At 36.3% G+C, this 27,905-nt stretch overlaps 1 protein-coding gene across 1 annotated transcript in view; it reads right to left on the bottom strand.

Annotated features, from left to right (window-relative positions):
- Positions 1 to 26,933, bottom strand: part of LOC113092618 (sickle tail protein homolog) — a 44,917-nt gene extending 17,984 nt beyond the window's left edge. Inside the window, 4 exon segments of the mRNA XM_026258286.1 lie at positions 4 to 202; positions 1,117 to 1,312; positions 6,218 to 6,498; positions 26,689 to 26,933. Coding sequence (XP_026114071.1) covers positions 4 to 202; positions 1,117 to 1,312; positions 6,218 to 6,498; positions 26,689 to 26,869 — 857 coding nt within the window. The 5' untranslated portion in view covers positions 26,870 to 26,933.
- Positions 26,934 to 27,905: the final 972 nt, after the last annotated feature.

Genomic DNA, 27,905 nt, shown 5'->3' with positions numbered 1-27,905 from the left:
CACCTGACATCAGTCAGCTCATAGTACATATTCCTCATGTCATCTTTGATGTATATAGCCACGCTGGGGGACTCCAGGGTCTTCATAGTGAGGTGCTGAGGGAAGGCACTGACAAACAGAGCCTTGATGGTGTCTGCACCCGTCACCTCATTGGGCATTCTGATCTGTTTGGTCTCTTCTCCATACTGCAGGTAGAGGACACCTAAATATAAAGAAAATATAAGAGTTTAATACTAGAACAATGGGTAAAACAGAAGATTTCTGCAATAATTTGGAGATGAATTAAGTATGGAATGACTAAAAGTACAGTAGCGCATATAGGCTAACAACTGCATTCTGTCCCTGACCCTGCATTAAATTATTCTCTTGAGACAGCCCAAATAAATAGGTAAGCATTTTCTTCCCATATAACTTGAGTTATATGGAGCAAAATGTAAAATATGCTCTCTAGCTGTAACATAAACCAGATGTTTAAACGTATGATCAGATATAGAGGTTTTATTCAAAATAAAGTATATCTGTATTAATAAATTTACAAATTAAAAAGTGAAAGAATGCACAGTTTTAGCACATTCACCTCAAGAATGCTTCCAAAAAGGATAATGTCTTTAAGTGAAATCCTAAAAGTCTATTTGAAACAGTTGCATGCATGCATTTGTATAGACCGTGCGTACTACACTGGTATCTACAACTCATAAAATGCATGCTTTGTAAAAAAAAAAAAAAAAAAAAAAAACCCCTGTAAAAGGCCACCTGGCCAAGTACTTAGAAATCATGGCGTCAACATTTGGTCTGACAGGCCCAAAGGTTGGCACTTTCTCAAAACGTGTTAGAATTTATATTACACACTATTTAACTAAGAAATCTGTAAAGTTTTAAAGAAACATTTTCATTATAATATTCAAATATTGAATTGACCACAAGGATATGTTAATCATCCCTTTAAATGTGCAACAAATTTCTCTTAATTATCTGACTAACACCAACCCTGCCTTAATTTTGACAAACTTGATTAGTAACCTCATTAATATTACCTCAAATATATATATTGACAATGATGTGAGAAAGACAAATAAATCAAAACCACACCCACTAGTTAAAAACTCAGTACTTTACCTAATGACCTGTCCTTGGTCTGGTTATTTGACTTGACCACGGGGAGGCTCGCTCGAGAGCGGCTGCCTCGGGTGAAGGCGGAGGGGGCTTCTCCCTCCGACATGGCCTCCAAAGACTCAAGGGAGGCCAAAGAGAGATGCTCCCTCGGCTCCCCTACAGCAGACTGAGGGGTTACACTGTGCCCAGAACTCCTGATCTACAGGACAACACGAAATGATCAAAGAAGAGGTTAAACAGATCACTCAGAACCAGAATCTAGCATCAAGCACTTCACTTAAGACATCATTGGGTAGCATCTGAACTGGAAAACAGTTGGAAAATATTTAAACATTTATTAACTCTGCATTCTGAATGTCAAGATGTGAGCAATATAGTACCGTCATAAACTTTAATGCTCCAATAAAAGGCCACAGAAAGGTCAGAGAGTTATTTTCAGTAAACAATCAATACCCAAATGAACAAATAAAATGTCATTAAAATGAAAATGTATTGTTCAACCACACTTCTATGTGTCTAAAAGAGATGAACTGAAAACAATGATCTACTGATGACAAGGGTGACTACCAAATAAAAAGAAGGAATGGTAGTCATCTGATTCCTTCTCTGTTTCACAACACGTGGACATAAAATCGTCAACACGTCTTCAGGTCAATTATGGCTCAGTCCTATAATTTAGCTCACATTAAAAAAGAAAATTGAGTGATTTATCTCCAGTGACACAACAGAAGAAAACGCACAAGGACCAACTAGCATGCTCTGGAACAGACATTATCCTTTGTAGCCCATTTATATTCAAAGACCGAAGTACATCTACGTGGTTGTCCTCAAAATAACACCTTTTGGATCTATGCAGACAGCAGACATAGTTAATGTATAATGTTCTCAGAGGATAGGTTTTCACCCCGAGGCTGGAAATCATTTCTTCCTTCTCGGCAAACGGAAAGAAGCGACAGGCAGAAGGCAACAGATACTGAGTCAGACTGCGTCTCTTTGTAACGGCAGCATGCACACTGACCTGCTCTGACATGCACGCCTGCCATATTACCACCTTGCATGACCCCAAGGAACCTAAGCCTTCTGTACTGCGCTGCTTCATTTTCCACGGTGGTTTTGGTGACAATGCAATTATGAGGTCAGGACAGAAGCAAACAATTAGCCTACACCTTAGAATCCGCATTTCCGAAAGTGTCTCGAAACAACACATTTTCAGAACTATATTTAAATCATACCATTCTTTCGTACATTTGATGAAGTTTTTGTGCATCCCTACAGATTAGTTTGAGCTCTAAATGTGTTTTGACCAAACAATGCTCCGCTGTTGCTAGTCGAAGTATAACTCAGAAACTTTTGATCTGAGGTCTTATGTTATCTAAATCTAAAAACATATGGTTGTACCACTGGAAGGATCTCTGCTGACAGTAAAGAAGAAAACATATCTATGCTCTATGCTGTATCCAAGTTGATACTAAAGAGAAAGCTCATAACCAGTTCAGCCTAAGGGGTGATTCACACAAAATGTTTTTCTTCGCAGAGAAATTGAACTACTTTTTAAAAACTTAACTTTTTTAAAAGTTAAAGAACCTGCGCGAGTCATGAGTGAGATGTTGCAGAAGATGCAATGAAAATGCAACGGTCAAAGACATCTGTTTTGCAAATGTTTACATAGAAAACAACAGAAAACTTACAATGCAAAATGTGTTCAGAGTTTAAACTGGACCTTTATGTTTTAAAAAGGGTTTGGAAAGGGTTTTGTGTCTAAAAATGCAAGACAAAGACCAATGGAACTGAGGATAATACAAGAAGGTTTTCCCAACACCGTTTTATGCGTGAGATAACATCGCAACAGTCACACAAGTTTTTAACTTTTAAAAGATCTTAAAAGATCTTTTAATTCAACACTTTTAATAAAAATTTTGACCCAATGGTCAAATACATCTATCTAGAGCATCTTTACATACAAAAACAACGGGAAAGCAGTGCAGTAGAATGCAAAAACGCATTCTGTGTGAACGGCTCTTAAGAATCCAAGAGGTCGACTTCAGCTTCACTTTTTGCTTATGTTACAGCTGCACTGACACCAGATTGATCACATCTTCATATCCCTACACTGAATTTATTCTTAGGGAATGCACAAGTTGTTTTCTATGGCTTTGATGAAGGTGGTTCAACTTGCCCATTATGCAGGTAATACCAGAAACCTCAAAAACTATGTTGACTGACGGAAAACAGTGCTCTGGCAATTCACTAGGAGGCATATCCAAAAATCATTCATTCTGAAGGTCCAGGCTGAGAACTGAAGGTGATGAATATGGGTTTGATGTTATCTTTGCACAGGTGATGCATTGTGAGTCGACTAACAATCACTCCGGTGTGCACAGACACGGCAAGAGAAAATAATAGGCTTTTATGTTCACTTGAAAAAAAAGTGCATCAAACTGTGCCCAGATTAATAGTGCATGACAGCTGGGATCATTTTAGACATGAATAATGCAACTGTAAATTAAACATTTCATTGTGTGGATTAAACTAAATAAATATGATCACATTCTTAAGATTGCTTAAGGATAACACTGAAGAAAAAAAAAAAAAAAAACAGCACCAGCCACTGTACTTAACACTCTGAATTTCCAGATCCAGATGTCCCAACTGCAACCTGCAGACCAGGGATAAAATGTACACCTATTCCACATGCATAAGCAAGCCATGCCGACATACGCTCACGCTCGGGCACTGTCAGAATGCGTTACCTGCAGAATGCCTGGAAATCGAGAGAGGCCTGAAAACAGCAGTTTAAAGTGTAAGGGTGGGCTTGAGGGGAGCAGCTCGCACGGTTCACTGCACTCTCCTCTAATCACAGGCAGATGAATGGCCACAGACCACGCTTCATCTGAGCTGGTCTAATGCCAGGTCTTTGTAGGCACTGGCAGGGTCAGATAAATCATACCTCATTCTCTCTGGGTCTGGAGAATATTGAAGAATGAAAGAACGAAAGAGCGAAAGGAGGATGAAAGACATACTCCCTCCTGCTGGATGGGCTTGAGTTTTATTCAGTGCCAGGGGCATGATATGATATTACTCACGGCTGCACCCAGCCACAGAGAAAAAAACCACAGAAGAAAACATACCAAAACTATGCTGAAAAAAAAGAAAGAATATCAAAAGACAGACACTGCATTGAAAGAAACCAGCTATTGGGAGCGCAAGTGATACTTCTGAGTTAAAAGAAGAAAAACACACACACGCACACACACAAACCTTACAAAAAGCACTCTGGCAGTTCACATACAATGGAATCAGATGCTCGTACATGGTACTTTTTTACCATGGTATTTTCCAGGTACTTTAAAATACATTAGGTAGGCTACTTTAAAATACACTAATATTACCATGGAACATGTTTTAAAAAAACATTGGGTACATTGAAATGAATAAGCAATTTCTATTCATACTGGCAGAATCTAGTTTAATCTTAAGTATTTTGATCCAAAAGAGAATCAGTATGACGACTTCCTTGTTTACATCTTTAGTTTACACATCCCTTACTACAAGACAAAGCTAAAAAAAACTATAAAATATAGGCTAAGACAAACATCATTTTCTTTACTCAACGAGTTAAGCCAAGCTTACTGTATACCCAGACTGACTTGCTGACATTGCAATTGTCATTTTAGTTTAATTTATATTACCTTGATTCTTCACACTAACAAGGACATATTCCAGATAATAAATAGTAAATGTCAACAGCATGTCCGGTAGTGCGTCTGATGTAGATCGCTGCAGAAGTTTGTCTGCAGTGAAGTGATCTTTGAAAGGCGTGAGTGACATCAGCGTCTGCACAGACACACCCACCCATATGAACTTACTTGAAAAACTTGCTGGATTACAAAAATGTATTGAAGCCAGGAGGTTGCGAAATGTGCCTTTCCATCAACTTCTTGTTTACTAAAGCTTAAATCAAGATAGCGACAATAAATGTTGAAAATATTGGCGACGATATTTACTGTTAAACAGGACTAGTAAAATACATTACGCAACTCTCTGGAATAATTCTGATTGGTCAATCGCGCTATTATGCGAATAATTAAATGGTAACTGCACGGTAACGCAAAAGAACCTTTCCATAGCTGTTTTCTGCATGTCTACTTGTATACTGATAAAATAACATATTTTAACTCAAATATGATCTTGAAGTTGAAGACAATAATAATAATAATAATAATAATAATGATACATACATATAATCCTATCTGTAATGTCTATCTGATTTCTAATCATGTTCTAAACTTTAGATTTGGAGAACAGGCAAATTGCTGTCGGCAGTTATCGACCAATGGCAACAGCGTTTAAAGGTAAGGCACTTTATCCCACACTTCAGTATGTTCTGCAGTAGACCTATACCTGCTTCCTTTGAAGGCAATGGTATGAAATACTAGAGCTTTGGATAACCTGTCTGTGAGCGCAGTCATCTGGATAAATCATATGGTATTCATTCTGTAGTAGTCTACATCTTATGTTTAGGTGATATAGCCTAGCTATAATTTAGCCTTCCTTATTTATTTATTTTATTTTAGGTGTAGACTACATTGAACAATTTATGCACATTGACTTCCCTTTTTATTCATTTCATTGTTTATTCAGGCATACATTCAAATAAACCTGCAACAGTCCAAACCGACGCCACTCAAACTTATCCATCCGGCAAAGAGACGGTGAAAATGTCAAGCGGAAACTATTAACAATAAAAAAATGTCAGTGTTCCTTAATCTGTCAAGAGTCACTTAAAACATGTGTAGATCAGAGTAAAGTAACGCAACGTGTGGAGAGGGGCTTCACCAACTGTAAAAGTTTTTCTTGCAAGGTTTGGATCAAGGCTATGAAATGTCATGTTATGGAATTTAGTTGTCAATGAGCGACAAAATGTAATGATTTACACAGAAAACAATCCATTTTTTTATGCGATTATCTTATTTTATCATATAGGCCTATGATCTGTTTTTGATGTAGCCATTTATATTTGACTTTTATTTTTTAAAACGAAAAAAATGTATCTTAATTGAAAAAAGTCTTTAGCAATAACTGATTTAAATATTTTAGAGCTTACCTTGTCTTGGAGTCTTTCCTGGTGCCCCATAATGACAGAAGCATGATGGGGGTACTTTTGTTTCAAATGCTCAAGAAAGGCCTCTTTCTTCTGCTCCATGTTGTAGGACTGCATGATGATCACGTCCCCAGCGGTGCGAGGCCCTCCTACTGTGTGTCGTCTTGGCACGGTGCGAGGGGACCAGGGGTCAGACTGCTCACTCTCATCTGCACTGCTTTGTTTTCTGCTGTTTCTGTCCACATCCTCATGGGAGCACAGCCTCTGGTTGCTTCTCGCTTGCTCTTTGATTAAACCCATAAAAAAAATATACAAAGGAATACAGATTAGATAGGGACACTCAGTGGGTGGCTGTACTTGGCTTGAGACCTGCAATTAATTAGTGTGATAAGCAACACAGTTAAAGCAATGACCGGCTTAGAGTCGCACAGCTGCTGGCCAAGAGAGCAATTATTGAGCAAAGCTACAAACAGGCCATTTGTTTCCCATAAACAGCTTGCACCTTGCCAAAAGAGGTCTCAGAGCACTCAGTGTGATGGCTCATTATTAGTCCAGGCTGACTGCATGGCATTGAGGCCCTCCAGTGGGCAGTCAAACCACTGCAGCATCACAAGGAGTCACAGTTTTATATACTTTTAGCATTATTACTCCTATGCATCGTTGTTACTAGGGCTGAACCAATATTGGGATTGCGATTTAATATGCAATTTTTTTTAAAGTGAGCTGACAAAAAGATTGATATCAATATTTGGTTATAAAACTACCTAACAAGAGATTTAAAACTTTTTTGTGTAGGGCGGTCATTTTTTTTTGTTTTTTTGTACAATGTACAAAATAAAAGCTTTTCAAAACAAGTTGCTTAGTTAAACATTAGAACATGCTTGCTAGTGTGATAAACAGTGCAAATTTTTTTCAGATTTTATTTAATATTAATTAAATTATCCACAAATAATGTTTTTTTTCACTCAAAAACTGATGTACATAAGCTCAGACTAATAAGGCCTACGATCAATCAGTTAAACAAAATAAACACAAAATCAATCCTAATTAAAAGATTGATACCAATATTAGGTGGAAATATTGCATAACGAGATTGATCATTTTCGACCGGGAACACCACAAGTGTAACATGGTTGAATACAATAAAAAATGTTTAACGAAAATTAAAGTAGCTAAAATTAAAATCAGTAAATCTTAGCCCAATGTGATAACATTAAGTAACATTTTCAGGAGAAAGAAAATTCTCTCCCGGTCAAATTGACCCAAACACAATGAGGACTTCGAAAAAACTTTCATCAGGAGATATTCTGTGGTATGTGAAGGAATTTTCTCATTCTTTACTGTGCTGTCCTCCCTTTGTGGATAAGATTCATTGAGAAACATTAGGGCAAAAAAAAGAGGACCTTTATGCTCTTTCTTTCTTGTGACCTGTTGTTTATAGTTTACAAGTCTGAATATAGGGACTAAGATGATCCATTCACAGACAATATGTGGTAAGATTTATGTTGTTTTTTCTACAGGCCTTGTCTTTGTGGGACAGCTAAGGTGTCCTCTCAGTGAACATTACTTTAGTAACGGTCTACTGAAGCCCCTTTATCTTTTCCTGACCTGAAATATCCCCATCCCATTGCTCACTTATGAGAAAATGGACACTGAAAGAGTTGCTTCCTCAAAGAGACATTGTGAAAGAAAAATCACAGTCAACTGAAGAGGGTCAGAAGATGAAAATGTTTCCAGTTTGCATGCCTTTGCACTTATTCCCCATAAAACATAGCCTAGTGCATGAGAGAATATAAATCATTTTTTCTCATTTTTGTGCAGAAAGCGTCACACATTGTGAATGAGGTATGTTGAGATAACGTAGTAGTCTAGAAGACAAATTACGCTTCCCATTTCTGACTGGAAAAGAGATGTTCCTTACATTTTACTACCCAGTTAAGAAAAAAAAAACAAGTTTGGTGTGTGTGTGTGTGATCAACATCAGGCATCTGGACGGCCCCGAGAGGAAGGCCACGGTTAATGCTGCTGAGTGGTTGTAGATAACTGATGATGGCCAGCTGTTCCTCTTGTGATTATGGATGAATGCCTGCTTTTTGCTGGACTAAACAAACATTCACACTCCTCTGAAAGCTATCATACATACAAATAGATACAGTATACTACTGCAGTTATTGTGAGGAACGTGAAGGACATTTGTGTTGTTATGCACATCCTGGGCAACTGTTGCAAAGAATCTTTGATGTAAGGCTGAGATTTTGTAATACTTTCTTTTTATGTAGAATTTCTCATGATCCAAGATATAAAATGAATATTATAAATAGTGGTTTTGTCAATGTAAAAATATACACTTGACAACTGATCACGAAAACCAGTCAAAATTGAGATTTATACTGTACATAATCAGAAAGATGAATAAATATGCTTTCCATTGATGAAAATGGTTGTGCTTCTTAGTTTTTATATGTAAATCGGGATACTTTTTGCAGGATTCTTTGATGAAAGTTCAATATAAAAGTTTATTTTGTAACATTATAAATGTCTTCAAAGAGACTTTTGATCAATAAAAAAATAAAAAATCCTGGCCCCAAACTTTTGAATGTAAAGAAAGAAATAAATAAGCAACATAACATAGCATAGCATAGCATACAATCTAACACATAGCATAACATAATTTTGTATATTTAAGAATTACATTGGACAAAAATTTGTGCTCGAAGAAAGAGTATGACGATGAATAAATGACATTTTGTGTTATGGCAGTTGTATCACAGTGAGCTGTTTTTTAAATCTGTGAGAATTATTGAAGCATTTATGTTGTATCTTTCCATTCGCTCATCTATCCATTCATCATCTACATTATATTTTTATTGTCTTTTAATTACTTCAGATGAACAAAAGATGAGCCAACATTATCTCCAGTGGTCTTGCAAAGCCCCTCTGGGTAACTTTCTATGTTTGCATCCAATTTATTCCACAGTAAAACTCTCCCCTTAATGGTCTTTTAATGTTATCCATTTCCAAGTGTATGGATTATTAAAAACCTTCCCCTATATCCTTTCACTTCCTCGGAAAACTTTCCTCAGTGAAACAGACCACTGGAGAAAATCCAGGCATTGTCTGTCATTTTCCAAGCATGTGAGGTCACTTTATGGAGAGGATATCCTCTCTCCACTCACAGATGTTGTTTATGCACATGGGACTGGATGACAAACCTGTATCTCCAAAACTTAGAAATTATGAAGTGGTCATGCTGAGGCACAGCCATACAACATTAGCCATTTACAATTTAAAAGTCTCACTCTGACGTTTAATCTGAAGTTTCACATGCAGGACGTCAAACTGTGTTTGACTAATGTCTCATCATCCACACTAAGCTATGAGCGTGGATGATTTCAAGAGGTTTTGGGATTTGCGGGCCTAGCATCATGAGTGCTTCCCTCTCAAAATGAAATGTTGATTCCTCTGCCTCTTTCATGAGAATTGTGTGCTTAGAAATGAGGTAAAACAGGAAAAAGCTATGTAGACACAAAATCTATAGATGCAAAACTGCTATAACAAAAATAGGAAATATGAGAAATAACCAAAACTTCATGGAAACATCTAATGTAATAAGGACAAAGTTACAGTAGTAGTTGGTTCACCTACTTAAACTGTGATCAAGAGTGTGATGACATAAATTCAAATGTATATATATATATAGAAAAACTATTAAAACCTTACAAAAACAATATTTATATCTCCTTTTTTTCTTTCCCCATATTTTTACTCATCAGAGTATTCTGATTCTGATTAATTGGATTCTTTTAGATCTATTAGAATTTATTATAATGATTCCTGAAGGATCATGGGACTAGAGAAATGGCTGAAGAAAATGTACCCCAGTAATAAATACATATATATATATATATATATATATATATATATATATATATATATATATATATTAAAATTATTTAAAATATGTATTTGTGTATTTGGTCAAATAAATGTTTCTTTGGTGAGCATAAGAGACTTGGAAAATAATATACATTTAATATTATTTAATATTATATAATAATACATATATAATATTAGTTAGTTAGTTAACAAATAGTGAGTGGAACGTTAATGATACAGAACAGGCTTAGTCATGAGTTCAACAGTTAGACAATGATTTTTCAGGCAAGGACATTATTTGTCTTCCCAAATTTTTGTGTGACAAGGAAAATGTTTCCTTACTGCAAATTAACTTCTAACTGGCATTGTGAATGTCCTAATTACGGCATTTGACATAACGGACATGCTTAAGAGTATTTTGTGTCTCCCGTCTGCCGTACGTTGAATGTTTAGACTGCAGTGTACTGCGATTAGTATTCAGTGTGGTGTCTTCAGCTGAGAATCCTGAAGTATTATGTAAAACTGAATAGTCATAAAATGTGGGACTTTTAATGACTTGCTTTCAACCAGTTTTTACTACAGCACTTGAATCATAGGTGTTGGTGCCTGTGCTAACCTTGATAAGCAGCTTTGCATACTTACCTCTCTGTCCTGTTATGGGAGAATTGCTTTATCTTTTAAATCCCAAATTGTGTTTTGCGTTCATTTATAATCCAGCAATAAATGCTCTGAAGAGTTAAGCAACTGAAGGGACACTGTGTGAATGAAATAAAACCAACACAACCATCATTCTCACCAACTAACTTGTTCGAACAGATCCTCAGTTATAAAAAGCACAGAGTACAAGTGACAAACAACAATACAACATTCAAATAGTGAAGCTAATCCCTGAAATCAGGCATTGGATGACTAAATGGTTTACTTCCAATCTTTTAACATAATGTTTCAGTGCCATCTAGTGTTAAATAATATTGACAGTTCTCAAATGTCATGGCTCCTCAAACCTGGAAAAAGTAAATTAAGTAAAAATGTAAAAAAAAAAAAATATTTGTAACATGAAAATGAAAATTCTGATTGAAATGTTCTTAAGAAATATTTGATAATGCCGAGCCGCAGTCTCTGTATCTAGTAATATGGTAGGAGTCTGTGTGAGTGTTGTTCTTGGCCACCTTTGAGCTTCACACTTTGTGAGGAATGTACTGTACCTCCTTTGTAAAACTTATTCCATGACCTTGCAATTATTTTGGTAGCCCCTCTCACAGTCTAAAGTTGGTAGGTTCCATAGAAACCTGTAGTGCTTTATTAGCCAAGAATATCAGTCTCTCAGTGTAGCAACAGCATATTTAAAACAAACTGAATTTTTAGTGAGCAAAAAAAAAAAAAAGAAAAAAAAAAGGGCTGTTCACCTCTGCTTTCCATCAAGGATTGGAACGTATCATTAGAGAATTGACTATACAGAGACCAATGGATGTTTATGTAAGCATAGACATTTAGTGTCTGGAGTGGACTCAAATATAGATAAACATTAAAGCTGAGTTACCCTAATCTCTTCAAAATAAATAAATAAATAAATAAAGTCCCCTTTTTCATTGCTATTCTATGAGTGGAGAACATAGGAATCTTCCATTAACTTGGTAGTACACTTAGCAGGACACCAGCATCAACACAGGCAGGAAATATCACCCACCCCAGGTCTCCCTTGCATAGCCTTTTCCATTCATTTGACCTTGACTGTTTTTCCTGCCCCCTTGTAATTCACACAGACTAACAATAAACCTAAACCAACTCTCCTCATCTAAAACTAAAACACTATGATGTATTGCTGCAACTCTATACTTTGCCCTTTCCTTTCCGGTATTCAGCTGCAACCCACCCACAAATTTATGAATACACAAATGGTATAAATTAATATTAAAGAAGAAATTGTTGAATAAATAAGCACAAAAGGTATTCTCATACTGTAGCTTCGGTAATTAAGGTTGAACCCATGATGTCACATGGACCATTTTATCGATGTCCTCACGTTTCTGAGCCTTGAACATGTCGTTCCATTGTTGTCTATGGAGGGTCAGAAAGCTAAAAAATATCTTAATTTGTGTTCCGAAGATAAAGAAAGATCTTACAGGTTTGAAATGACATGTGGATGAGTAATTAATGACAGAATTTACATTTTTGTGTGAACTATATCCCTTTACAATAGAAATCATAGCTTCACTTACTCTGCACTTATGTATATAAAACACTATATCCTTGCACTTCTGGTGAGATGCTAACTGCATTTCATTAGCTCTGCATAATGGAAATAAAGTTGAATCTAATCTAATCTAAAAAGATGCAGTCCTTTTTTGTGTTTAAGATTCCAACGATGTTGTTCCTCCTTGTTGTTGTCGTTATAGTTGTGGAGTGGACCTTTTAGTCATAGTTAATGTCTATGGAGTGAACAGACCAACTAGTTGAATTATTAAATCTTGTGAGTAGATCTTATCCCAACCCAGTTTTTCTAAGTAGGATAAGTGACAAAAATGCTTCTCAGCTGATATTTAGCAACTCAACATGAATGTCTTCAGACCGTTCCAGCAAGCTCATCGTTTTACCGGAACTACTGCGCTGAGGGGATGGTGAAGTTGATGTTTAAAAAATTATATCTTGTTCCCTCCAAGCTCAGAACAAATTGCAGTCTTGTTCTCCGACATGCATGATTCATGAGTCAAGCTTGCATTAGATTGTCAAAGGAGTGTAAATACTGGTGTGTGAAATTCAGCTGAGTTGAACCAGGGTTCTAGGACATGACAGAATACAAATGGACATGTGCAGAGAGAGAGAGAGCTCATTAGAGTATATCACACACTGTGTAAGCAATGTGGCAGGCCAGTGCAGTATCTACACATGTGATGCACTGCATAAAATGCTATGGGTTTCGGTGATTGTTACTTCATTGTTTTTTAAGAAGCAGGTTTACATCTGAACCGACAGAGTGCATCATCAATAGCGTTAAGAAAATGGCACATAAACACATCAACGAATGTCTCCGGGCAGCTTTTTTTAAGGGTGCTATAGGCTATACTAAAACAGTAATTTCCTCCTTAAAACAGGCATGTTTTGCCCTGTCTTTAAAAAAATAGTTATCCAAAAATGAAAATTTGCTCAAAATTGTACCTTCAGGTCATCTAAGATGTAGATGAGTGTGAATATGAACATATTTACAGAGGGTCCAAGAATTACTGTTTGATATCATAGTCATTTTTGTAAGAAAAAGTGAAAATTTATCCGAAATACTTTATACTGAACTGTACTCAACTATTTTTCATCGTCTTTCCCACATTAAAATGTATCAAGTAAAGTTAAAATGCAATGCACAAGTATAAAACTCTACATCAGTAATGAATATTTGTAATGGAATCGGAGTGTAAACATCATAAAGTACGTAAATACATTAATATTGTAATACACTATACACATTTTATTACAGGCCATTTTATAGTATGCAGTATGCAGTCTCTCTTTCTCTCTCTATCGATCCCTCAAAATGTACAATGCAAGTACAAATCCCCCGATCTAAACTGTTATAGTTCCTCATAATCACATATGTAATTTTAATAAAATGAAGAAAGATTTGTTTTTTGTTTTTACTGTTAAATACTTCCTGTACAAACACATGCCACACTGTTGCATGTTAACAGTTAACATTAACCTTGGATAATTAACAGCTGATTCAAATGACTTTGGTTATTCAGTATTTCACAAACACATTTTGATGCTTTCACCCTCCCACAGTCGCAGTATAAACCCCACACCTGTTATTGGAAATACTGAATGTGCCATCTCTGCTCTCTAACTCAGGGCTGGCACAATCACGTCAAATACAAATCCTCTCTAAGTCAGCAAAGCAGTGGAATGCAACCCATCCAGCGCCCACACACACAAATGCCTCGGCTCAAAAGATTTGGGCTGATGCATGGCCATCAGCATTTCAGCAGACCTCAACAACAATTAAGCCTCATCAACTAGTGCTATTTCATAGACCATTTAGCTGGCCCACAGTAGAGCCCTGCATTCTACTCCATTAGGACACAAATCTCTGTTGATGTATCACAAATATCTGAACCCTGATTTCAGTACTGTGACACTGTCTGCGGGTTACTCTGGCATAGTCAACTCTTTACTCATACCATTATTTATGTGCCTGTAACTGCTGGTTTATTTTCTAGCTACTATGCAGAGCATTTTGAAATGACATCCTGTTTTATTTTGAAACGTTATACTTTGTTTTTATATTGAAATCTCAGTTGATTCATTTGAAGAGATTTCCACTTTAGACTCGGCATGAAATGAACATTACTCTATCTGTTTTCTAAATGCATGTCATAGATCGTAGTGTGAACAATTCATCCATGAGTACTTTTGACCTCAAACAGTCAAACAGTCAGTCTGCTTATTTTTGAGTGCACATCCAGTTATAACGATTGGATTTCTTTGTATATATTGAAAGGGGCAGTGGAGATACTTCCAGCATGTGACATTTGCTCTGATAATATGATTATCTTTAAAACACCAGTACACTTCAAAAAACGTCATCAGATTCATCCATGCAGAAGAGCACAACCAAACCCAACTCACATTACCAATACAATGTTTTTCCGCAAGTAACTTACTTATTATGCTTCAACCACTAGTGGGCCAAAAGTTGAATAGTGTAGCTTTAAACATTCTGAGGAGAGAAGGAGTCTGTTATAAACACTGCAGTTGAACAGAACAAAATGAATAGTTTATACAAAAATGAAAGCAAAAAAAAACAAGATTCAGGAGAAATATATAAATATTATAGAGAGGCCTAGCTGTCTCATATTTTAGCTAGGAGACAATAGTTTGAAGTAGAAAACTTATTAATGATGATTTTGTTTACAACAAAGATGCTGCTTTTTGCTTTATAAGATGTTAATTGATCAACTGAAGTAAGTGGATTACTTGTGGATTATTGTGATGTTTATATCAGCTGTTTGGGCTCTCGTTCTGACGGCACCCATTCACTGCAGATGATCCATTGGTGAGCAAGTGATGCAGTGCTAAATCTTTCAAAATCTACAAAATTCTGTAATTAAGTACTCACCCTCGTGTCGTTCCAGGCCTGTAAAACCTTCGTTCATCTTTGGAACACAAATTAAAGTAATTTTGATGAAATTCGATTGCTTTCTGATTCTGCATATAATGGAATTACCACATCCAAGGTCCACACAAGTAGTAAGGACATCATTAAAATAGTTCACGTGACATCAGTGGTTCAACCTTAATTTTATAAAGCTAAGAGAATACTTTTTTGTGTGCAAAGAAAACAAAAATAACTACTTAATTCCGCAATGTGCATTCACGAGAGTCCTATTTTATTGATGTCCTTACTAGCTTTCTGGGCCTTGAACGTGGTAGTTCCATTGCATTTTTGACAGACCGTAAAACAATCAGACGTAATTTCCTACTAGAGTTATTTACTAAACTTTTTATTAAATTGATGTGACTGCTTTGTTATGCAAGAAATGATAACTTGGCCTGCATGTGTGAGAGTATATGACAAAAATAACATCTTTACTGCAAATGAGGTGAGCAACACTCCCCTTTGTATATTTCACACTTTCATTAAGCCAGTGTCAGTCTTTTCAAAGCATAGCAGATGGAGCTGGAACACTGTTCCTCTTATTAAACCATACAAGCACACACGTGATCTGCCAAAATAAAGCATGATTAAAATATTTCCAGAGAAAAGGAACAAGAAAAAATTTCTTGAATTTTAAGGAGGGAATAGTTGCTCCACACCACAATAAATATCGTGAAAACCATGCTGAAACCTTTTCAGAAATGAAACTGTGAAGCCTATTTTTGATTCCATTTAGCAGAAGCTTTTATCCGAAGCGACTTACAGTGCATTCAGGCTAACAGTTTAACATGTGTTCCCTGGGAATAAAACCAACAACCTTCACTGCTAACGCTATGCTCTACCACTTGAGCCACAGGAACACTATTAACCTTAAATACAACAGTACAACAGAGTCAGGTAGATTGCTAAATATAATACAAAGTCTAACACACTCACCATCAACATACTTATCATGCAAAAATTATATATCGCTAAAATCTGAAATATCCCTTTACACTGGTTCAATGACAAAAAGCTTTGCAAGAAATGCTCAAGTCCACATGATTGCAGCACTTTCACTCGCCACACACAACAGTCTGGTTCTGGTTGTTAAAACATGCCGTATAAATCTCAATGACAAAGTTCAATATCTGCAAGGAGTTCTAAAGCAGCAATACAAACATAAAACATAAGCATCCCAAAGCACTGTTTATGAAATGTGTGCTCATAAATGATTTGACATTTATAGGGGTAATTCAGTCCTACAAAAAAACTCACCAGCTCTAAATGTCCTCCGAGTCAGTTTGCATGTGTATCCTGTTCGGTGTGAGGCTCACACTGCCTCTCCCTCTATTAAATATATGAGTGTCTCGCCCACTGCTCAAACCACGGCTCTACTCTCTGCACTACTGAGCTGAAATTTGTCTAAGTTAGACTATGTGTGAATCGGAAATGCAGCAAAAAGGAGGGTCTATTTTAAGACTAATGGCACTCCTGGTCCTGAAACCTCACCTTTGTCTACTATCAGCAAGCATAGGACAGTGGTGACAGAGAGATTAATGCCTAGACAATTAGTTAAGAAGTGTTTATGTTTGTGGTTCCAGAGTGTTTGGACACAGGCTGCGGCACCAGAGGTTTAAGACAAAGAACACAATAAAAGCAAATAAGAGATTTCCTTCATGTTTCAAAGCACAGCTCTCGTTCTGTCAGCAAGGGGTTCGTTTTTCAGCAACAAGCCCTACCTGTGACCCTGAACAGACAACAATCAGCATTTTAAACAAAGCTTAGGAGAGTAGGGCAGATTCTGTTACATCTCTTGCTATCCTCTCCTTAATGAACTGGGAGAGCAAGATGTTTCCCAGAAGACGCTAAAAATCTAAAAATGCATTGTTTTTCATATAAAGTTTCCAACAGCTGCCACTGTGTGCAGGAATTGGAAAAGATTTGCTTGTTGCAGTTAATAATTAATTTCCGCTGGTTCCTCCACCCTCTCTTTCTGTTCATCCACAGATACAGTGTGAAAAACAAAGAATCAACAAGGCAACAAAACAACAGTGAATATACAATGAGATAATATATTAAAAACATTATTTTATTATACAGTACTGTTCAAAAGTTTGGAGTTGTTAAGATGTTGTACTCTTTTAAAGTCTCACCTGCATTTATTTGATCGAAAATACAGTAAAACAGCGGAAACAAATATTTTGAAATGCTGTTACAATTTGGAATATCTGTTTTTCTGTGATGAAATAGTTTTATTTCTGTGAAGCAAAGCTGAACTTTCTGCAGCCATTATTCCAGTCTTCTTTCAGAAATCATTCTAATATGATGATTTGTTGCTGAACAAACATTTCTTATAATTATCAACTTTGAAAACAATGATACTGTCTCCATTATACAATTGAATAGCTTTTAAAACTTTTCTAAATTAAAATATTTTATAATATAGCTATTATCCATTTTTTTTTAAATTATGGCGAGAACCATACCGTTTTTACAGCTCACCTTTTCAAAGGAACACGTTGGTACCTAAAGGGTCCATATTGGTTCCTTTAAAAGTACACAATAGTTCTTAAAGGTACTTCCCCTACTGACAGCTTTCAAAGTTTTTTTCTGAGAGTGTTCTTGTTCGAAATGTCCAGCATTTTTCAAACTTACCTTTTTCATATCATGTAACTTTCCTCTCACATCCAAATCCATTCTCTCTAGCCACTTTTAACATTTAAAAGAAAGACAGAGAACAAAGTGATAACAGAAGACCAACTATACAGTCCAGTGGGCAAAACTGACATTTATATGAAGGGCTGCCCAGAGGACATCATATTTTTAGTCATTGCTCTTTCAGCGCCATTAGACAGACACAAACAACACAGATAAAGTCCCTGAGCAGGTCGGCTTTATTCAACCAATGAGAGACTTAAGCACTGCCACAGCCAAGTTTACACTTCTAAGATCTTCTCTAATGGTATTCTGTTTCCAAGCTAACCCATAAGGAAATACATAATGTCTCTAGGATACAAGACACTCTCCCGAAACTCTTTCGACTTAAGGAGAATTAACTGCAAGACAGCATCACTCAGCTTTGTTCAGTGTCAATGTACATGTGTGGCTTTGTTTTACAGTAGTTCTATAGATCGAACAAGTCTAAAACAAAAAGACTAAAAAAATTGCAATCAACCTGAAAGCAGGTAATAACAGAAAAACAATATAAGTATATTATCGCTAAAAATGGGGTGAGTATGATTTGTATTTAATTGTAAACAGTTAAATGTTACACTTTTTTTCTATTTGAATATATATTATAATCATATATATATATATATATATATATATATATATATATATATATATATATATATATATATATATATATATATATATATATATATATATATATAAATAAATAATCAGTGTTAGAATGATTTCAGGATGTTAAATATAAAAAAATAAATAAAAGAACACGATTTAGCCTATATGTGAAATCTTGAAACTTTAGAAATTGTCTTTACTCTAAATTTGATAATTTTTTTTATGTCTTTGCTGGAAAAAAAGTATTTTCATATAGTATTGTTGAAAATGAGTATCATTTTTACTTTTAAAAATCTTTTTATGTCCCAACCTTATGGTAGTCTATCATATAATATGCAGCTGTTTTTAAAACTGATAATAATATGAGATGTTTCTTAAGCACCAAATCTGAATATTAAAATGATTTCCGAAGGATCATGTAACTGAAGACGGGATGATAATTGCTGTAAATTCAGCTTTGCCATTAAGAATATGTTACATTTAAAATACATAAAAAATTGTGTAATAATATTTCACAGTATTGCTGTTTTTACTGTAATAAAGTCTTAAACATAAGAGACTTCTTGTAAAAATTATTCTAAACTATGCATTTGTAGAAGACATAAAGGATGTATTTGAAGAAATGTCTCCATCAGTGTTTTGATTTAAAACAAAAAGGCTGTCAGAAGGATGTGACACCTAAGAGCAGCGCAGTGCATGCAGGGACACAGATGTAACGGTGGCGGTGGAGGGCTCTTCTAGGTTGACAAAGCCAAGCTGATTGATCTAGTTCACTTGTGCCCTGAAGCAGACTCCTCTGGACTGCCATGCTGCAATGGTTCACTACATTCTCAGTGAGCGTGTACAGCGCACATCACAAACAGAACAGATGAGAGGAGGAGAAATTCATTATGGTCCTGAGAAGGATCTTTTCTCTGCTGCTTGCCCCTATTTAGAGCTCCTGGCTGGGCTAAGACAAGCACAGAGATAGGGAGCCATGGGGATTTTTTTTTTTTTTTTGCTGTTGCAAAACATGACATCATAGCTAGCGGCTTGTGGACTAGACAGTGTACCACGTTACCAGCCATTCTGGGCAGGTTATTAATTAACCAGTGACAAATCTAATCTAAATCTAAATCTAATCTAAATCCATAATTTAGCCCTGGCTGAAATCCCAAGATTAATATTATGCTACATTGGATTCAGCTTCATCATATAATACTTGTTTTAGAACAGAAGGACTTTTACAGAATTCAATTCTATGATTCAGCTGGTTGCAAAGATACAGAGAATTATATGAGAAAATGAAAAAGCACTCAAAACATTACTGGAAGTCGAGACAAGGATGAGGCATGAAGAACCCAAACACATATAAAGAGAAACAGTGCAGCGTTTTCAAGACATTGGCTTTTGATCAGTTAGATCTGGCTTGTTTGGCAGCAGCTGAAGCATTGGGAAGTTTAGTGTTGTCCTTGTGTGACAGCCACAAGATGCTTCTGTGATTCGACAGCATCTGTTAGAGTTATCTAAAAGGACAGTTTCAGTCAAGCATAAAGATGACGTATTCGGTGTTCAGTACTGGGCAATACTTATTATGTGCATTCAAATGAGAATGCACATAATAAACTGTACTATGATATACTTGAAAAATGTGTACAGGCTTCGGCAGTAATAAAGAGTTCAAATTATGTGCATTAGTCTGTTCTTGGCTCATTATGCACCTTTAAGTAATTTATCATGGCCAAAACTCTAATCCTTGTAGTTGGATTAAAATGGCATCAGATATAATAATAATAATAATAATAATAATAATAATAAATATATATATATATATATTTCACATAGACATCAAATATCTCCTCCTCCATAAAATAAAATAAAATAAATAAATAAATAAAAAGCATACATTGTACTAATTGTATAATGTGCAAAAATTTTATAGACCAAAGTAAAAAAATACATATAATACATTATAATACATTTAGCCTTCTACTTCTACTAATCTACATTCATTCATGAATATATGGCTTGCCAATTATTTTGCTGGCAGGAAAAAAGCTTATTTGTTAAAAGGAACATAATTTAAAATCATTATGTTCGGTCCACTAACTTACATTTGTAAAAAATAAAATAAAAATAACATAATTAGTTTTGTTACTTACTGTCCAGTATCCATAGTTTATTTGGCATCATTAAAGTGTTTAAGGTCTTTTTTTTTAAGTATGCCGGTCATGTCTCCTTATGCTGGGTCCCCTGTCACCTATTTAAATTTTGTAGGCACTGTACTTTCACTGTAACTTTTGATAAATTGGCATGACTGTAACCTAAAAAAAAATACAGTAAATATAATAAAACCAGCTATCTGGTGTTATCCAGAAAAAGAAAATAAAAATCATACTTTGAGAAAGCATCTCTTTTCATTTCTCTGTGTGTGTGCAGAGCAAAAAACTACATACACTATGGAGAAAGAGAGGAGGCGGAAAGAGAAACCAAACCATGGCATTTCTTTTAATAATACATGACCTCCACATATTTTAATGGAAAATCTCAGGAAATGCTCTCCATTTAATATTGCACACCAATCCTGCCAGTTACAACACTTCAACCTGTTACATTGTGAATGGCTGTTTGTCCTAGATTAACTTTATTCACATCTCAGGCTTTAAATAAAACACAATAAAAAGTGGCTTGACTAACAACTGAAATAGAACATAAACTTTCACAACAGCTCTATAGAATTATTATTTTAAACAGACTAACTCCAGCTGCCAAATGGTCTGTAATGAATTGTCTTTCCTGACTATAATGAGTATGAAATCAATTCTCTTAGAAGTCTCATTATAGACAGTTTTAATTGGGGGGAATGTGTATCTTTAATAACTCCACCAGAAGAGGCCAAGCTTAGCAGTCTGCATTGTGGATTTTGGCCCACTCAGGTTTTGAAGTCGTGTGGTTCTGACAACAGTGAGCACTGATATTCCTGGGCTCAGCTACTGCATTACCAGACAAACAGGACTTTATTGGAGATTAGACTGAAGGCATGCTCACAGCAGCTTTAAACTCCAAATCATTATCAGAAAATTGCACAGAAGTGGTCAGTGTTTTAACCGGTTTTCTGCAGTTCTTCCATGCAGAACGTGCTGATGAATGACAGGAATGTTAATGTGGACATAGGGTTGAATCTTGGAAAAAAAAAATAAGCTCCATGATTACCAACATTGATTTTTTTTTTAGACTGTTGTGCTCTGCATACTGTATATTTTCTGAACTGTTTGGTTCAAAGCTGTGAGAAGGCCATAGAGCTAAGCTGGTGGCAGGGACAAAAATGAGGTTGGACAGGGCAGCAGAGAGGAATGGGACAAGCCAGGCACACTTCCTGTGTGAGATCACACTGATGTCAAACCATATTGCTTCCTGATGATTACGCTGACATAATGGCACATGAAGATCTGGCTTATTCCTGTATTACATTAGTGCTTTAGTGGCAGATGCAGGGAGGTTATATAACTGCAGAGCATAAAAATTAAGTTACACATTAATTAATTTCTGCGTACAATAAGCAGTAACTCTTTAGCAGGATGATTAAGTGAAATTTTAAGCTTTGACGAAAACATTTTGCATGTAGGATAAGTCACTAAAGTGACATTTCCTAATAGGAGTGTGTTGCTTTAAAAAAGCATCCTGTTTTTCTTAAGCTCTGATTGTGCAATAAGCATGAACTATATCATAAAGAAAAGCTTTTTTGAGAACTTTTCATTTTTCCTATACAGCTGTAAAGTAGGCGAATGTTATCACCCTATTTAGCAGAGAGAGGCCCAAATGATCTCCAACCTAGCAAAGCATTTCCTCACCCGCTACACCTCTGTAGCCTACTTATTAATGTAACTTGCTTTTGAAATATATTTCTCATTTCATTCCCAAAGCTAGCACAAAATAAAAAAATCAGAGCACCAAAGGGTTTTGAAAAAGTATTAGAAAATTGGGCTGAAAGACAAAGTTCTTTCTATAATATTGAATTAAAAATGAGAGAGAAGTATAAACTATTTTTCTTGGGTAATCTTGGGTAACTATTGGTGAACACAGTTTTTTTAAAGAAAAAACAAAAGCAACAAAAGCATATATCATAGATCTCACAGTTGATCTCTCTTATAAGTCATTGTTTAAAATCAATCCCTTGACAGTGAAAATGAATAGAATTTTTATTTCCAAAACCTGACTGTTGCACTGTTGCACTCAAACTGATGTGACAACCATCCTGATTGGCTACAAAATGAAAGGCAACACCCCCAACTTTTTAATAATTAAAAAAAAGAATAATAATTGTTGCCCGTTAGATAGCATTAGGCTGTAACAAAAACAGGTGTGATATCTCAGGTGCACCTTTTGCTAAAAATGCATTTTATAGTTCAGCTGAATAGAAAAAAAATACATTCTTCATAAACATGAACTGCAGTTCATTGCACAAATCCACAAGAAAAGAGGCTTTAAAATTAGATGTGAGTTCATGGAGGCAATTGGAGCTGCAGGATTTCCAGAGGAATCTCTTGGAGCACATTTGGAGCCTCTGAGGGTAGAAAGAACTCTAAGAGTCCACGTGGTGTTGGATTCTGTGCCTGTGGAAATGTCATGTACTGTATCTGCAGCGGTGTGGCAGGATTGGTGCTGTCTCTGGGATAAATCTCTGTTTTAATAGACCTGACTGAGGGAATGGGGGACAGCAGGGGACAGTGGTCCTAGGGCTGTGCCTTCAATCTCATACCTCTCCAAGCAGTGTGAGTAAAAATCATTGAAGTGAAAGAAAACTATTTTGGCATTTGGAAGTCGCTGGAGACTGATAACATAAATAGGCACTATACTAAAATATATTCACACATACTCAAAAACAGCAAATAACAATCTAATGAAAAGCATGTAGTAACAGATAAAAAATATAATTATATTACCGTTAAAAAGATTGGGGATTTTTAGAAAATACTGAAAAAAATATGTATTTTTATTTTTATAATTACACTGTACAATACATTTTTCTATTTGAAGATATTTAAAAATATAATGAATTCTTGTGATGTCAAAGCTGAATTTTCAGCAGACGTTAATCCAGTCTTCAGTAGTTTGTTGCTCTAAAAAAAAACATTTCTCATTATTATCAGTGTTGTGCTTTTTATTTATTTATTTTTTTTATTTTTTTGTGGAAACACTGAAGCTTTTGTTGTTAGATTTTAAAAGAACATATATAATTTAAAATACTTTTCTTTAGTAATAAAGTACAACTGTCACTATCACTTTATAGGGATACTCCACCCCAAAATGTACATTTTGTCATTAATCACTTAACCCCAAACCTCTAAAAGCTTTGTTTGTCTTCTGAACACTATTTAAGGTATTTTGGATGAAAACCGGGAGGCTTGTGACTGTCCCATAGACCTCCAAGTAAGTTACACTTTCAAGGTCCAGAAAAGTATGAAAAGCATTGTCAGAAAAGTCCACCTGGCATCAGTGGTTCAACAATAACGTTATGAATTGACGAGAATAATTTTTGTACTCAAATAAAAATAACAACTATATTCAACAATTCATCTCCAGTATTTAGGAGAATATGAGTTGGACCCAGGCAGCATACGCTCTTCTGTCTCAGCAGTGCTACAAGGATGCGCTGTTTCCTTTCAAATCACAGCGTAAATACATATCCATGTGACGTGGCTGACACAGAAGAGCGTACCCTGTCTGGGTCCAACTCATATTCTCCAAAATAGCACCACGGTGATGCGGACAGGAAAAGAGAAGAAATGAATTGTTGAATATAGTCATGTTTTATTTGAGCAAAAAATTATTCTCGTTGCTTCATAATGTCCTGGTTGAACCACTTGACGGTTCATTTAATACTTTTCTGGACCTTGACAGTATAACTTACTTGGCAGTCTATGGGACAGTCTCTGTCATGTGGAGGGGTAAGGAGGAACTCAAGTACAGACAGGATGTACTAAACACAGGATTTATTACACAAAAAGGGGAAAACAAAACCCACGAGGGGGAAAACAAAGACTAGGGCAGATACTAGACTACTTAACAAGACACGATAAACAAAGACTCGAAACACAAGAACACTAACTACAAATAACAGGTCTCACAACGTCTTCTTCCAAGAGCAACACTGAGTAACAATACTTCACAGGAACATGTAAAAACGCATCTCACAATGTGGAAACAATCACAATGAACTGACAAAAGACAGAGCACACTAGGGGATCTAAATAGGAGAACTAATTAAGACACAACAGGTGGCACAGATAAGGCAATCACGACAAGACTAGGATAACAAGGGGGCGGGGCAAGGGGACGAGACAACACAGAAAACACGGGTCTGTCATGATCCTGCCTCAAGACTAGAGAAAAGTCAGGAAATGAAGGCAGAATCGTGACAGTCTCAAGCCTCCTGGTTTTCGTCCAAAATATCTTAAATTGTGTATAAAAGCTTTTACGGGTTTGGACCGACATGTGATTACGATGTGATTAAAAATGTCCCTTTCTCTTTGGAGTATTACAAGCTCTTGGTGAATGTAGAAGATCTGTAAAGTTGCAAAGACTAAAGTCTAAAATCCAAAGAGATATTTTTCAAAGTTAAGACTCTTAAAACTGCTCATTCAAACACGTCCCCACATATGGAAATATTTGCGTAATGCCGCCCAGATGATTACGCAAAGAAAGAAGGCGTTGTTTCAGTAACCACAGTTAGTGTTGAAGCAGCCTTGTCAGGAAGATGCTGTTTGTATCTTGGCAAAAGCAAAATCACTTTATTTGGCCTTCCAAAAGTAGATGCATTCAGGAATCTTTAAGATTGCTTACAACAGAACAGCAACGCATTTTATGGACAACTGTTTCATGAACCTAGGAGAAGAGGTAATTCTGACTTTGTTATGACAATCTGTCACTTCTGAATCAGCTACTGTAAGTAGGTCTATGTTTTGTTATTAGTTTAAGTGTTTGCTATTGAATGTTCTAATGTAGAGTTTTGACAATAGTATCTGTGCATCACTTGTTTATCTTGTGTGTGTGCACCCATCAAATGACACCACAACGATAGTACCAGTAGATTTTGACTTTGTGGGGACTTTGTTTGTTTTTTTGGTTTCCACGAGGAAACAAGCTTATAAATCATAAAGAATGATTGATATATATATATATTTTTTATCTAAAAATGCAGTAGTCTTTGTGTGAGGGGTAATTTTAGGGTATAGGGTAAGTGGATAGAAATACAGTTTTTACAGTATAAAAACAATTAAATCTATGGAATGTCCCCATAAAGATAGGAATACCAGCATGTATGAATGTGTGTTTACAGTAATGAACCACAAGAAAGTCTTTTGTGGAAGGTGTCTGATAAAATATTAATTGATTTGAGAAGCCTCAGTCCCTGCACCCATTAGCTACCATGTGGTTTCTAAACTGACCTAATTAGAGCGGTGACAGTTCTTCAAACTTTTGCCTAACCGCACTGTCACAACTTATAAGTCAACTGCTGACATCAATCGAGGGAGCTTCCCATTGCTGCTCTTCTCTCTGAAGATTTTTCCAATCTTTTTGTAACTATTACACAGTGCACACAAGCACACAGATGTCATTGTTAATTTCTTAAAATAGAACTTTGCAGAGAAAGCCAACTAGTGTAAATGTACATCAAAATCATTTGGGAGCATAGGTTGATAAAATCTCCTGTCTCATAAATCATTTAGAACCATTTTATGCTTAAATCGGTAGTACAAATACAACCATGTGTTTAGCTTCCTATTCAGTCACTGTTTAAAAACATGTAACTCTTAGTGAATCTAGCTGAGAGTTGCTGGTTTGATCAGCACCAATGAGATCAAGTGATGTGAGATAATTTGATGATGAGGAGGGAATGTAACTAATCAGCAGAGTGAACAGTGAGGGTCAAACCCCTGTCTTAATCCCCCCATATAGAGAAGGCATCAGCCAAAGTATACAAGCGCACTCATGTGCTGCAGTCAGGAATATCGTACAAAAGCTCCTCAGACAGGCGGATCTAAACTCATGGCAGAACCGTAAGCATATCTGTATGTGTGTGTGTGTGTGTGGTCATATGTCTAATATTTTGTAGAGTGACACAAATATCTAATCAAATAATCAAGATAATGCTAACGCCAATCAGATTTAGGAAGCATGATACCTGGATTGGAACCCACTGGATTGGTGTCAGAAGGCTTCTGGGGTGGTCTGGATCTCACCAGGTTGCCCTCACTGCCAGCCCTCATCAGCCTCTCCCCGACGACCAGCATGTGTGAGCGATTTCCTGGAGGTTCCTTTCGGGACTGCTTGGAGGGCTTGACCAGACGTGAAGGTTTGGACATCTCGCCAAGTTCTTCCGGAGCACACTGGTAAGGGATTTTTCCAAAGTTCTCCCTTCTTTCTGCAACTGCACACACCTTCAACTGTACAAATTTTGCAGATAGCCAGACATCCACCTAATTGATTTGCTGTCCTTCTCTGTTAATATTCATTGTTGCTCTGACGAGGAGTCCTTGGAGAGAACCATCCGCTCAGCTTGAGGCACCACAGCGAGGACACAACTGAACGCTTGAAGAACTGAATCAGTGAAGGAGTTGAGGTTGTTAAACTCTCTTGCTATGGAGAAACCAATGGCATGCTGATGTCTAATCACTTCTCCCGCTTTGGAGAAATGATCCTCCTAATAATCCAGCACCAGGCAAGCATCAGACATCTACTCTATTTGTGTAGTTGCTGGTCAAACACAATACTCTCTGTGTAATCTCTGTGTTAAGTTGCCATGCAGATTTAACCAGGGAGGCAGCAGAGATGATCACTGTGTGTCAGTTGGCTTCCTACTGCTGTGCATGCAGACCAGAGCCACAGCTAAGTCACACTCGGGCAGTGAGAAGGAGAGACAGAGAGAGAGAGAGAGAGAGAGAAGGGATAGAGAGGAGAGATTTACTCCCATGTGCATGGTTGTGATAGGCTAAAAGCTCTTGTAACCTCCCTCCCCACCTTATCCTCATATAGTGCAGTCATGTTATACTACACTGGAATATTCAGTGCCCAGGTAAACTATAGTATCTATCTAAATATCTATATATCTTTCTGGGGTGTAAATTTCGTCTAACAGTTTGGGGGGACAATAAACAAAATATCTCAAGAGCAATTTTTTAAGGGGACACAAATAATACATCTAATTGTACTTGTAAGAATATGTATACACAGAGGAAAGCTTTACTACTATTAGTGCAGTAGGGAGACTGTTTCAAATTAGACAACGTCAAGCTGTTCAGGTTGCACAGCCACAGTGCTCGTATCTATTGTAGACATTACTATCCGTCACAGTGTTGCCAAGTCTGTGGTTTTCCTGTGGAATTGTCTATTTTGTCACTG

The sequence above is a fragment of the Carassius auratus genome, unplaced genomic scaffold, assembly GCF_003368295.1.
Source record: "Carassius auratus strain Wakin unplaced genomic scaffold, ASM336829v1 scaf_tig00214675, whole genome shotgun sequence".
Lineage (NCBI taxonomy): Eukaryota > Metazoa > Chordata > Actinopteri > Cypriniformes > Cyprinidae > Carassius > Carassius auratus.
Note: the sequence above shows the minus strand (reverse complement) of the source record. Positions and strands in the feature narration are given on the sequence as shown.